At 51.3% G+C, this 11,817-nt stretch overlaps 1 protein-coding gene across 2 annotated transcripts; it reads right to left on the reverse strand.

Moving 5' to 3' along the window:
• Positions 1–2,901: 2,901 nt before the first annotated feature.
• LRATD1 (LRAT domain containing 1) lies at positions 2,902–7,250 on the reverse strand. Of its 2 annotated transcripts, none has more exons than XM_036335301.1 (2): positions 6,926–7,250; positions 2,902–6,032 (listed from the first exon to the last, which is right to left on the reverse strand). In XM_036335301.1, exon 2 carries the CDS (start codon positions 5,995–5,997, stop codon positions 5,119–5,121), a length of 879 nt encoding a protein of 292 aa, XP_036191194.1. In that variant the 5' UTR covers positions 5,998–6,032; positions 6,926–7,250; the 3' UTR covers positions 2,902–5,118. The 2 variants fall into 2 exon arrangements, with proteins under 2 accessions (XP_036191194.1, XP_036191193.1); XM_036335300.1 differs by having other exon boundaries at positions 6,992–7,249.
• Positions 7,251–11,817: the final 4,567 nt, after the last annotated feature.

Here is an 11,817-nt window from a genome sequence, read left to right on the forward strand (position 1 = left end):
AACCCACCTTCAGCAAAAAGGGCAGACAAGACTATTTTTCCTTTTCTCCAACATACTCAAATACTTAAATGTTTCACATTGCAAGCTCCAATGAGGTAAACATGCAACATATGAGCTATGATACTATGAAGAATTTATAAATTATTAAATGGCGGGGAAGTAAGAGCTTTACTATCTTATTCTGTTAGAATGGAAAACAGGAATCCTGTTAAAAAGCTTATTAGCTTATTCTCTCATCGCCTAACCTCCGCACATCATCTTGCGTCTTATTTTTCAATTACTTCCTAATCTTTACAGCTTTCCTTTGGATCTTATGTCTTTTGGTTAGAGAAACAAGGAGAGTATTTGTCTAAATGTGAGACTAAAACTATCTGCAAGTCCCGTATTTTCTTCTTTTTATACTTAGTTTTAGGCATAGCCACCTTGCTGCCCCAGGTCCTCCTTAGTGCTTTGACCCCTAAAACCTTTCCTCTTGTTTTTCTATTTCGTTTTAAAATAGTCCGTATGCATGCAGGTAAATATCGAGATAAATGTATCTCTGAATGATACCACAATTATGAGCTGTAGTTAGAAATTTTATATTTATATATATACGTACACATATATACATATGTAAGTATATATGTACATATTGGCAGTATTACATTATATATATACTATATATACGTATATTATATATACACACTAGAGGCCCAGTGCACAAATTCGTGCATGGGTGCGGTCCAGCCGGCCCACCCTGATCTGGCCGATTGGGCTGGGCCAGTTGGGGGGCAGGGGACACGGAAGTTGGCCCCACCCCGTGGTCGAACTCCCAGTCGAGGGGACAGTTTGCATATTAGCCTTTTATTAGATAGGATTGCTGATAGTTAACAATTGTCAATGACATTGAGCTGGGCTTTAGACATTTCCTAAACACAGTTCTTGATGTTTCTGGAAACCAGAAAGCCCATACTTTTCACCTGCAAACCCTTTATGTGCAGGTGGCAAAACATCTATGAAAGGCAAACCTAATCCAATTTTCTTCATCTGTTTAAAAAAGAGAAAGCAAAAAACTTGGAAGATATCCACGTGGGTAAAAGGAAACGAGGTTGCTCTGCTCTGCTTTGTGCAATTCATTTAGTCGCAGTGAAACTAGACCCCATCCATTTAGAAGAGGACTCACACACTCAAGTCTCAGGCATGTTGGACACACACAGAGAACGTACTCGTAAAGGTCATCTGTGAAGACCGTCAGGGTATACTAAGTACTCGGGTAATGCATGAGTTTGCAAACCCCAGTAGCATGCTTTTCTGGAAAAAAATCATTCTTCAAACAAAAGTGTTCATTTTAGAAACAACACAGAGAGGATGAAAACATCAACATTTTAAAAAATCTAATCCCATCGATTAACATCTTTGAACTTATGGCTGCTTCTGTGTTTGATGTTCTGATCTGGCACACATGCTTTCTAACCATAAGTGAATCTATATCGCTCTTTCTGGTAATGAAACAGTCATGACAGGTACTTCCATTTTAAATATTGAGGAACTATATATATATATCAATATAAGTATATCAATGAGTCAAATAGATACATATATCTATTTGACTCATTGATATACTTTTAATTATTTTTGAAAAATAAATGCAATACATGTAACTTCTATAGAATTTCTTTTTAAAAAATAAAGGAATACACTTTGGGAATAACAGCATTTCAGGGCTGGTTCATTTAAAGTATGCTTAGCTGCCCTCCTTCCCCTCCTGTGCCCCCCCCCCCCCCCCAGCATTTAAAAAAAATAACAAGATGTGTAGCAATGCAGTCCTTGGAGAAAAATATTTTTTTTGTAGTTTGCTATTTCAGAATCATGCTCTGAAAGTGGAGAGAAGGTGGAGGTGTAAGGATAGTTTTCATCTTCACTGGAGAGGGGGCAGGACCCACCCCCCCAGCTCAGCCTCACTCAGCGCATCACCAAGCTACTGGGAAGTTCTGTTGCTTGGTGATAACTAAAACCCAAACTAAATGCCTGGCTTCTATTCAATGTTAAGGGGCTTCAGGCTCCATTTCTCTAACCCTGATAAAACCCAGCGGTATTATATTCGCTTCTGATAAAAGTTAAGTGTGCCCCTGCCACCTTCAAAAGGAATGTCTAGCTTCTTGGTTTCACTCCCATCATTAACAACACCCTTAAAATATACATATTTTTCAGGATAAAGTTATTAGATGATATTTTGATAATATCTTATCCTATGATTCACTATGATTAGAATTATTCTGACACTGGCTGTTATTAACACTGGCCCACAGATAATCAATGATTATTTCAACAGGAATCTGAGAAACCTTACAAACTTTTCAAATTCCCTGTGCAACCAGTGTTACTGTTGTGAATTTGTAGAAGTGTCATCATCAACCCAATTCTTAACAGGCAATATAGTCCTGAATGCTATGTTGGCTGCCAAGCCCATTTTCTTTCTTTTTCTTTTTTTTTTTTTGCCAGTCTAGTTTCGGCAAGTATAGACCCAATAAGCCATTCCTCTGTTGAGTGGCCCTCTTCATAAGAGACAAATCAGCCCCAGCTGGTGTGGCTCAGTGGATAGAGCATCAGCCTGCCTACTGAAGGGTCCAACGTTCAATTCCAGTCAAGGGCACATGCCTGGGTTGCAGGTTCAATCCCCAGTGGGGGGCATGCAGGAGACAGCCAATCAATGATTCTCTCTCATCATTGATGTTTCTATCTCTCTCTCCCTCTCCCTTCCTCTCTGAAATCAATAAAAATATTTTTTAAAGAGACCAATCAGATTATGTGCCATCAGAGGAAGTGAATCTTAGTGCTAGTGCGATAGAGACCGATTCATTTCTTTTGCTGAAGTCCCACCCTCTGAGTGACAGCTGGAGGACAAAATGTCAAGGAGTCCTGTTGGAGCAGTTGCTTAGGATGGTGTTTAATACAGCAGAGAGCCAAGGTACAGGAGGAGGGCACAGAAAGAATGCGGAGTGTGCAGACACAGTAACGGATCGCGGCTGGTGATCTGCCATCTGTGACTTGAAAGAGGCATAAGTGAGGGGACTCGAGGACTCTCAGTTCTCCATACATGCAAAGGTGAGCGCGCTAGTACAAAAGTTTTGCCATTGTATGTGCTGAAAGGAAAGCATATGCATTTAAAACATTTTCTTAAAAAATAAATCACTTGATAGCTGTAAGAAAAATACTCTAGTTCATAGTCCATTGACCTGACCTTTTGAGTCAAGATCAGGGAATGACTCCAGGATGAAAACCAAAACACAAAACAGAAATGAATCATTGACCACGGAAGAGGCAGTTCCAGTCTCAGCTAACCTCGACTAGTGTTTATTGCATTATTTTTGAAATGCCAAGAAACTGGCTTTGGCCATAATATTTGCTGTCCAACTAAATCATAGCTGTCAATAGGCAATTGCTTGCGATGATTAGCTAAACACCATTATTTGACAAGTTCCCTGACAAGGGACGCAGATGCTGTCGATGTCTGACACACACGGAATTAGTAAGTAATAGTCCACCCGGCTGGGCTGCCGAGCAGGGAGAGAAGGTGGTACATTGTTGCCCAGGGAAGGGGTTTCAAACAGCCTTAATTTTTTTAAAAACACACGTTTATACAGATCCTACAAGTCCTTTCTGGTGTTTCAGGAATGACTTGTGGGACGGACCACAGAGAAGGGGAAAAGCCACTAACTCTAGATTCATTTTTTAAAAGGAGATTAAGGGAGGGAGGAAGAAAAACAGAAATGGGAACGTGGGATGGTAATGGTTTCCACCACCTAGAAAAGGAACATCATGGAACCTGCTAGCAACATCCACCAAAGCAGTAAACCCCTTCGCTGGCAGAGATTCAGTACAACATTCACATGAATTAGCAACGCCACCAGCACTTAGGGCTGCTGTTTAAAGAAACAATATTCAAAAACAGAATTCTCAAAGGATTTGAGAACAGAGTGAAAAGGCAATGCTAGCTAAGCTCGTAGCTAAGTCCACTCTTAATGGCCCCCAGTATTTAAACGATCATGGAGTAAAGCCATGAAAATAAAAATTTCAATTTGAAATTTTATTAGCATGTTGCTAAAATGGTCAATAAAAACATCAACACGATATGCTTGGTTGACATAGTTGGAGCACTGCCCCCTCGTTGTTTAAAACTTTATTTGCACTTCCCCACCTTCTAAGATTTCTGTTAGGAAAAGCCAAACTAAATAGACCGGCGCTGGCTTTGTCATAATGCTGGTTTCTGGAACACTGCCTCGTCTTCTCTCTCCCTCTCCTCCAACCCCTTTAGAAATAGGATGATTTTTGAAATGCAGCCCAAGGAGGAAGCAATGTAGGGTGAAGAGCAACAAGCGCCCTTCTTGCCTGGCCTGGGCCGGGCCTGCGCCATTTCCCTCCCGTCAGGCTGGGGGGCCTCACAGGGAATGCGGGGTGCGAGGGGGTGGCGTGCGCTTCCCTGGGTGGAAATCATAGGAAACAAACACTGTCTAGCTTAGCCCGCAGCCTGGAATACAAAACCAGCAGGCCTGGGGGCTGGAGAGCTGGAACAGTCCCGGGCAGCCTCGGGGTGACCCGGAGTCCCTAGGTGCTCTCTCGTGGTGGAATGATTCACAAGTGCTTAAGGGACAGGCTCGATTTCTTGGAAATCCTGCAATCTGGGGACATATCCATACCGGAGTGAACTGCGCCCTGAAAAGATCCACCCTCGCCTCCAACAGGTCTTTCTGTGCATTGGGGGCGGGGATGGTGCCTCTCTAGTAGGTGGGGAGGTCGTTTCTAAGCAGTGACTCGTGGGGGCAGGCGAGTCCCTGCTCCCCTCGGCCCATCCTCCCTCTCCCCCTTCTAAGGCGAGGGGAAATGCACACTGGTTCCCAGCAGGATCGCCGCCACTGGGGGGCTCCGCCGCGCGCGGCTGTCCGTGCAGTCCAGTCCCGTGGCCGGTTCCTGAGACTTCAGGCCACTGGCTAGAGGGGTGCGCGGGGGCCGCTTGGGCGCTGGCCCCCGCGGCGGCGGCAGGTGCAGGAGAGGATTGAGGTGGTGGATCCTTGGCCGGGGAGCTCTGGCGCTGGGAAGGAAGCGGGCGCGGGGAGACAGGGGCGCCGGCGGCACCCGCGGCTACTCCTTGTCGTCCACCAGGTCGGCGAGCTCCTGGAGCACCCGCAGGCGGCCGCTGGCGTCGATGCGGCGCTTCTCGCGGATGAGGTCCTCCAGGCTGTGGAACCGGGCCGTGTGCACCTTGTTGTCGCCCAGGTGCACCTTGAGATAGTACTGCTGCTGCGGCGGCGGCGCGCCGGCCGGCACCTCGCCCCCGGCCTTGAACTCCCGCTTGCCGAAGCGGCACCAGGCGGCGAAGCTCTCCGAGTTCGTCCAGCAGATCTCCTCGCTCTTGAGGCCCAGGTGGCCGCAGGCGTTCTGCACCACCAGCTCGGCCAGCAGCGGGCGGTAGCGGTACCAGCTAGTCACCACGCGGCCCACGTTGGCCGCGCCCGCCGCGTACAGGCTGTCCTGGCGGATCTCGCCCCGGTGCAGGTGGATGACCTGCCCGCCGCCCACGTACACGGCCCAGTGCGGGGCGGGCGCCGGCGGCTCGGGGGCCGGCTGCAGCCACAGCAGCTCCAGCAGGTCGCCCGGCTCGCAGAGCGCAGGCAGCGCGCTGACGGCGCAGACGCTCAGGTCGGCGCCCTGGGGGCCGCCGCTCACTTTGGAGAAGATGCATTCCTGGCCCCGAAAGGCGGAGAACTGAGTCTCGTTCAGGACCAGCTGGTGCAGCAGGTGGTGGTGGTGGCGGCTGGGGCTCTCTGGGCAGGGCGTGCACCCCGGGGGCGCTTTCACTCCAAACTTGTCCGGCTGGCCGCGCTCGTCCAGGTCCTCCTCCTCATCCGAGAAGAAGTAGGCGACCCCGACCCGTAGCTCGTCCTTCTCGATCCCAGAGGGGTCCCCCGTGGGCAATTCGCTGTAGTTGAGGTGGGTGATGCGGTCCAGTTGGTTGCCCATCAATGACGCACGAGGCAAGGGCCAGGAGCGGGGATCTGCGAATCCAGAGGAGAGGCAGAGACGCGATCAGTCAGGCTGCCCCTCCCCCGCGGGACGTGTGGTGCCCCTGGGACTTGCCCGCCCACCCAGGAGACCTTACTCTAGTCCCTGCGAATCTCCCGTGTCACCCCAGGGGGCATGCCTGGCACGGAAGTCACCGGGCTGACGAGCGAGAGTGGACGCCACCAGACAGCCTGGGACTCCTTCCGGGAACTGGGTCCAAGTCCCCCGAGAGAAAGGCAGGCAGGCTGGAGGGTGTGCGGGGTCCCAGTGGGGAGGACAGCGTGGGTTGTGGCGGCGTGGGAGACCGACTCCCAGGAAAGGGCGGAGGGGTCCATTGGCAGGGAGAAGGGGCGCCCAAGGCCCTAGAGCTGCGCTCACATTTCGGTCCCCGCCCTCTCCAGCCCACCGCTCAGTTTTGCACCGGGTCGCACGCCTTCCCTGCCGGCGCGGCGCACAATGACACTGGGACAGACTCCCGGGCGCTTCCTTGACACACCAGCAACATTTTGCACACTTGGGGTCTAAACACAGGCTGGTACCCTGGTGCGATGTTGCCACATAAGCACACAAAGGCAAACCTTCGCGATGGCCCACTCCGACCCCCACATCCGTACACAGTCCCAGGCCCACGCTGGCACGCACCCTATCTGTGCACCTACACCCCTGCACGGCACATCTGGCCACCGGGTGCACGCCGCCCCTGACTTCTCGCCTTCGCCCCAGCACAGTCGATCGGGCTGCGCCAGGGCGAGGCTGCTCTGTCTAAAATAACCGAACAAAGAGGCAAGGGAAGGAAGGGGGAAGCCAGCGCGGTGTACGCGTGTGGGTGTGGGTGTGGATTGTGTGGGGAGCCCACTTTCAGCCCCCCAATCCCTCTCCCTCCTACCGGGCACAGGGTCCAAACCATCGAAGAGAAAACGTCTCCAAGGCAAAGAAAGCCGCCTTTCCGTACCCGTGATTTCCCTGCTCCCGAAACCCCAAACTCCTTTAAAGTCTCCTGGTCCCCATGGGTACTGCGGAGGCAGTGGCGGCAAGTGGGTCCTGGGCGGCGCGTGGGGCTGCGGCGGCTCCGCTCTGCCCCGCGCGGACGGTGCTGTGGGGCGCCCGGCACGGAGCCCCTCCGTCTGCGGGTCGCCGGGCTGGGGCGCCCGATCCACCGGCACAGTCCCGACTGGATTCTGGTTTCCCACGGCGGAGGCGGCGGCTCTAAGTAGCCGGAGCCCGGCGTTCCAGGGCCCGCCCTGCGACGCGCTCATTGGTTGGGGCAGGTGCCCAAGGTCTGTCAATCTCCGCGGGAGGGGGCGGGGAGTGGGGGGCGGGTCTCCAGCGCGCGCTCCGCCCCTCCCGCCCCGTCCCCCGCGCACCCGGGCGCGCGCCACTCGGGGAGCGGGGGGCTGGGGGCGTGAGCGCTGCGGGAGCGCGCGAGGGACACGCCGGCACCCGCGCCCCCAGCTCCAACACCCGCTGTGCCTGAGCCTCTCCGCCCGCGGTTTGCGTTCAGGGAGTGAGGACTCCAGCGATGAAGCTGAGCCTGGGGGTGGGGATGGGGAAGAGACCCCGGTGCACTCCGGGCGCTGAGGCAGCCAGTGGCTGGGAACCACATTGTCGGAGGCAGGCACCTGGGCCCTGCTGGGGCCCCCGGGCCTGGGTTCCTGATGGCCCCGGGGCTGGTCCTGGTTCCCCAGACCTTTCCCTGCCAGGTGCATTCGCCTTTGAAATTGCACCTATGACGTGAGGCTCCTCTCCGGGCATCGGCGCAGGGTTTAAAAGGAGCCCCGTGTGAAATGCCACGGGAAAGTGGGCCCTGGCCAGCCCCTTCCTGTCTATGAAAAGGGTGATCACAAACGCCGAGGGCAGCACATCATAGTGTTTCTGAGGCCCAGCACCATCTTTGCTAAAGAAGTTTTGTTAGCTTTCGTGCGAGAACAGTGCCCAGCAGTAATTAATGATCGCATTTCTGGATGGAGAGTTCATGAGTGAATGTGCTCTGGGTGGATGCTGGATGCCGAAAGGTAACTTTCATACAGATGGAATTCTAGATCGACGGTTTAAGGAAGCTTGTAAAGTTCAGCCTTAAAGAGTTCTTAGGCATCTGGTTGCCTTTTCAAAACAACTGGCTGCAGCAGCTTTGCTGCGAATGTCCCCTCTTTCCCAATAGAGAGCAGGGGCTTCCTCTCTGTGCCCCTTGGAGGCTGTGCCCGCTCTTGGGTCTCTTATCCTGTTTAAGTGCCAACCTGTGCTGACTTCCTTCCTCTGCACAAAGTGAACGCCTTGTGGATTGGCTTGTGCTCTGCACAACTTTGCATCCCGGGCCCCTTTCACGTGCCAGGGACAGCAGGCTCCAGCAGCAAAAATAAAAATGGGAATAGCCCATGTGGATGGACCATGGACAGGTGGCTAGGCACTGTGCTCAGAGGGTTAAGCAAATGAGTTAATCTTCACGCTTCTGGGGGGGGGGGGGGTCACTTTTGAGAATGTAAGTTGCCATCCTTGGAACTGAACACAAGTTGTGATGATCTTTAATATATATATATTTGCTGTAAATAATAAACAACTTATTTTGGCCCTGAAGTTAAGAGGATTGAACAAATGGCTGCAAAGATCAAGAAGTACATTACATACCTGCCTATGACCTGGACTTCCGGGGTCTCTGGGAGGGAGGGTCTGAGAGTTCATGGCTGGGGTCTGAGGGGAACATGTTGAAACCAGCTCAGGGTTTATTGTGGAGTAGCTTTTTAAAAAAACCCTCTGTCCGTGTCCAGATCCAATCTGTACACAAACATTTACGATGCATCTGCTCGGAATGCTGTGTTCTGTCCTACCTGTCCTATCTCCCTGTGCCCCGGGGGACAGAAGAACAGGCTGTTCTCAGCATTCTTGAGGATAATCAACACATACTATTTCCAGGGCTTCCAAACACAGCGTCAAAAGGTTCAAACATCAACATGCAACTTTGCGCATCTCCTTCCCAGCCCTCCCCTGTCTGCCAGGATAAAAGACTTACTGCTTGAGCAGCCACCAGGGAGAATAAGTTCCCTGACATCCCTCCCCGCTTTGAAGTATAAGGCAGAGAACACCTTGACTCTGAGACACTGGAAAGAGGAGCTTAAAGTAAAGGAAGGAAAATGCACCTGCCATTGTAGCCTTTTGGCAATTACGACAAAGAAGGAAGAAAGGGGCCGCTCAGCAGAAGGTTGGTGATGAGCCTAACTTTTCTTTTCATCACAACATATTGTTTGCTAATTGTTTCATTCGTCTGTTATTTCCCACCCCTCCTGCCTGCTTTTGCACTGGAAAAACAAACAAACACAGTATCACCAAAAGCAGAATATATTCATCAAAAGCAAACTCTGGAAGCCAGCTGGTTATAATTCGTTTTCAACGCTTTTGATCGGGGTGAGCAGGTGACCAAGTCTAGCCAATGGCATGTGGGTGGAAGTTTGGTAAATGGGTGCCAGGCTGGGCCCCTGAAACCATTAACACGGTTTTCAATGGACACGCCATGTGAAGATTTTCCATGCACCTTCATTGCCCACTTGGCCGTATGCGGGGATGCATGGTAGAGCTCCCAGACTCTAAACGATGAGGAGCCCCCGGATGGAAGGAGACACGGGTCCCCGAATGACTGTGTAGAGTAGAAGTTGTCCCCTCTCAAACATCCGCATTGGACTGTGATGTGAGGGAGAAATGAATACAGTTGGGTTAAGCCACCAAGAATTGCTGTGGCTATTTGTTACAGAGGTTAGCCTACCCTTTATTTTAGAACGAACTCAGAGCACACAGTACCCCACCCCCCCTCCGTTGCTCTCTTGGTGTCTGTTCGCACTGGTAGGGTTGACTTTCCATTGATGCACAGCTGATGATCTGTTCCTTGTTGTGATAAGTTCTTCTTTCTTTCCCCTCCCTGTCTACTGCGCCTCCTGGTTTCCCTTCACCTCCCCTGGCTAGTCCTCTTGGCATGTTTTGTGGGCTCACTTCGGTCAACGTGTGCCTTCCATATGGGTTTTCTTCGGATTCTGTTTCCAGGTTCTCTTCCCAGTGGATTGTCATGGTGAGATCTTGTCTGCTTCTCTGTCTTTCATCATAGTTCCCTGTGACAACTCCCTGATGGAAATCTCCAGGCCGCATTCTCTCCTGAATTACAAACCCAAACCCAGCCGCCTGGAAGACGTGTCTTCTGGCTATCCACAGGCCCCGAAAGGGCTGGCTGTCCCAGGCCGAGCTCTTCTTGTACCTGGGAACGTGCTTCCTTTCAGGTGTTTCCTTTTGTGAACAGGCCCCGTCACCCTCCTGGTTTTGTGAGCCAATGCCTGGGCACTCTGGGTCACTTTTCCCTTGTCCCCAGGCCCAATATCACTGTTCCCAATGCCTGTTGTCTGTCCCTTATGAATATCTTTCTCACCTGTCTATTTTAGTCCATTCCTACTGGGGCACCTTAGTCCCAGTCACCGGGAACTCCCATGGAAATTGCTGCCGCAGCCCCCTCATTGTGACCCCTGACCCCAGTGTTGCTCCCACGGCCATCTCCCACTGTTGCCAGAGGGATTTCTAAAATGTACATTCTGGCCTGGACAGTGTGGCTCAGTGGTTGAGTGTCAACCCATGAAGCAAGTGGTCACTGATTCGATTCCTGGTTATGGTACATGCCCAGGTTTCCAGCTCAATCCCCAATAGGTGGTATGGAGGAGGCAGCCAATCTATGTTTCTCTCTCATCATTGATGATTCTATCTTTCTGTCTTCCTTCCTCTCTCCCTAAAATCAATAAAAACATATTAAAAAATAAAATGCACATCTGGGGGTGCCTTCCTGCCTGACACTATACCCTCCTCAATCACTCTCACTGACGTTAGGAAAACATCTGAAGTCCATGTGCTACATCAAGACCAAGGCCGTGTTTTTCTGCTTCCCCTCATCTTAGACTACTCAGGGGGTCTTGCTTCTTGCTTCTGCCTTACTGATTACGCTGATTTGTTTGTTTTGACCTGTTTCCCTGCTCCTGTGATACCCATGCTCTTTCTTCTTTAAATATATTTTTTTGATTTCAGAGAGGAAAGGAGAGAGAGATAGAATCATCAATGATGAGAGAGAATCATGGATTGGCTGCCTCCTGCACACCCCCTACTGGTGATTGAGCCTGCAACCAGGCATGTGCCCTGACTGGGAGTTGAACTGTGACCTCCTGGTTCATAGGTCGACGCTCAACCACTGAGCCACGCTGGCGGAGCACCAAGGCCCTTTCTTGTGTTATTGCTCTGTTTCCTCTGCTAGAATTCTTCCCTGCCATGCTCCCGGGCAGATTTCCTGTAGATTTCTTTTCCTCATGGCAGCCTCCTTCACTCACCCCCAGCTCCCACTGCATCCATTCTTTCAGACTGTGTTGGCGTTGCCGAGTTCCATGTCAGTATCCATGGTGAGCTCTTTAGGAGGAGGGACTGCATGCTCCCGCCATTACCCCAGCACTCAGCTCTCTCCCGGCTGCAGGCCGCACTTTAATCCGTAGGCACTGAATACACTGGAATTGATAGCAACAGCTCTTGGGGTTGGGAGGATCTCTCTCTCTCTCTCTCTCTCTCTTTCTTTCCTCTACTCACCCTTCCATATCCCACTTAAATTTCCCTAGACCAGTGGTCAGCAAACTGTGGCTCGGCAAACTGCAGCTTGCAAGCCACATGCGGCCCTTTGGCCCCTTGAGTGTGGCTCTTCCACAAAATACCAACTTCTGCGCATGGGCCACGAAGTTTCAATTGCACTGTACATGTGCGCCTGCACATGGTATT

This window comes from Myotis myotis, unplaced genomic scaffold (genome assembly GCF_014108235.1).
Source record: "Myotis myotis isolate mMyoMyo1 unplaced genomic scaffold, mMyoMyo1.p scaffold_m19_p_14, whole genome shotgun sequence".
In the NCBI taxonomy this organism is placed as follows: domain Eukaryota; kingdom Metazoa; phylum Chordata; class Mammalia; order Chiroptera; family Vespertilionidae; genus Myotis; species Myotis myotis.

What these genes read in the sequence shown, in the direction of transcription:
- LRATD1 (XM_036335301.1), bottom strand. Translation starts at nt 5,997, where the DNA reads ATGGGCAACCAACTGGACCGCATCACCCACCTCAACTACAGCGAATTG.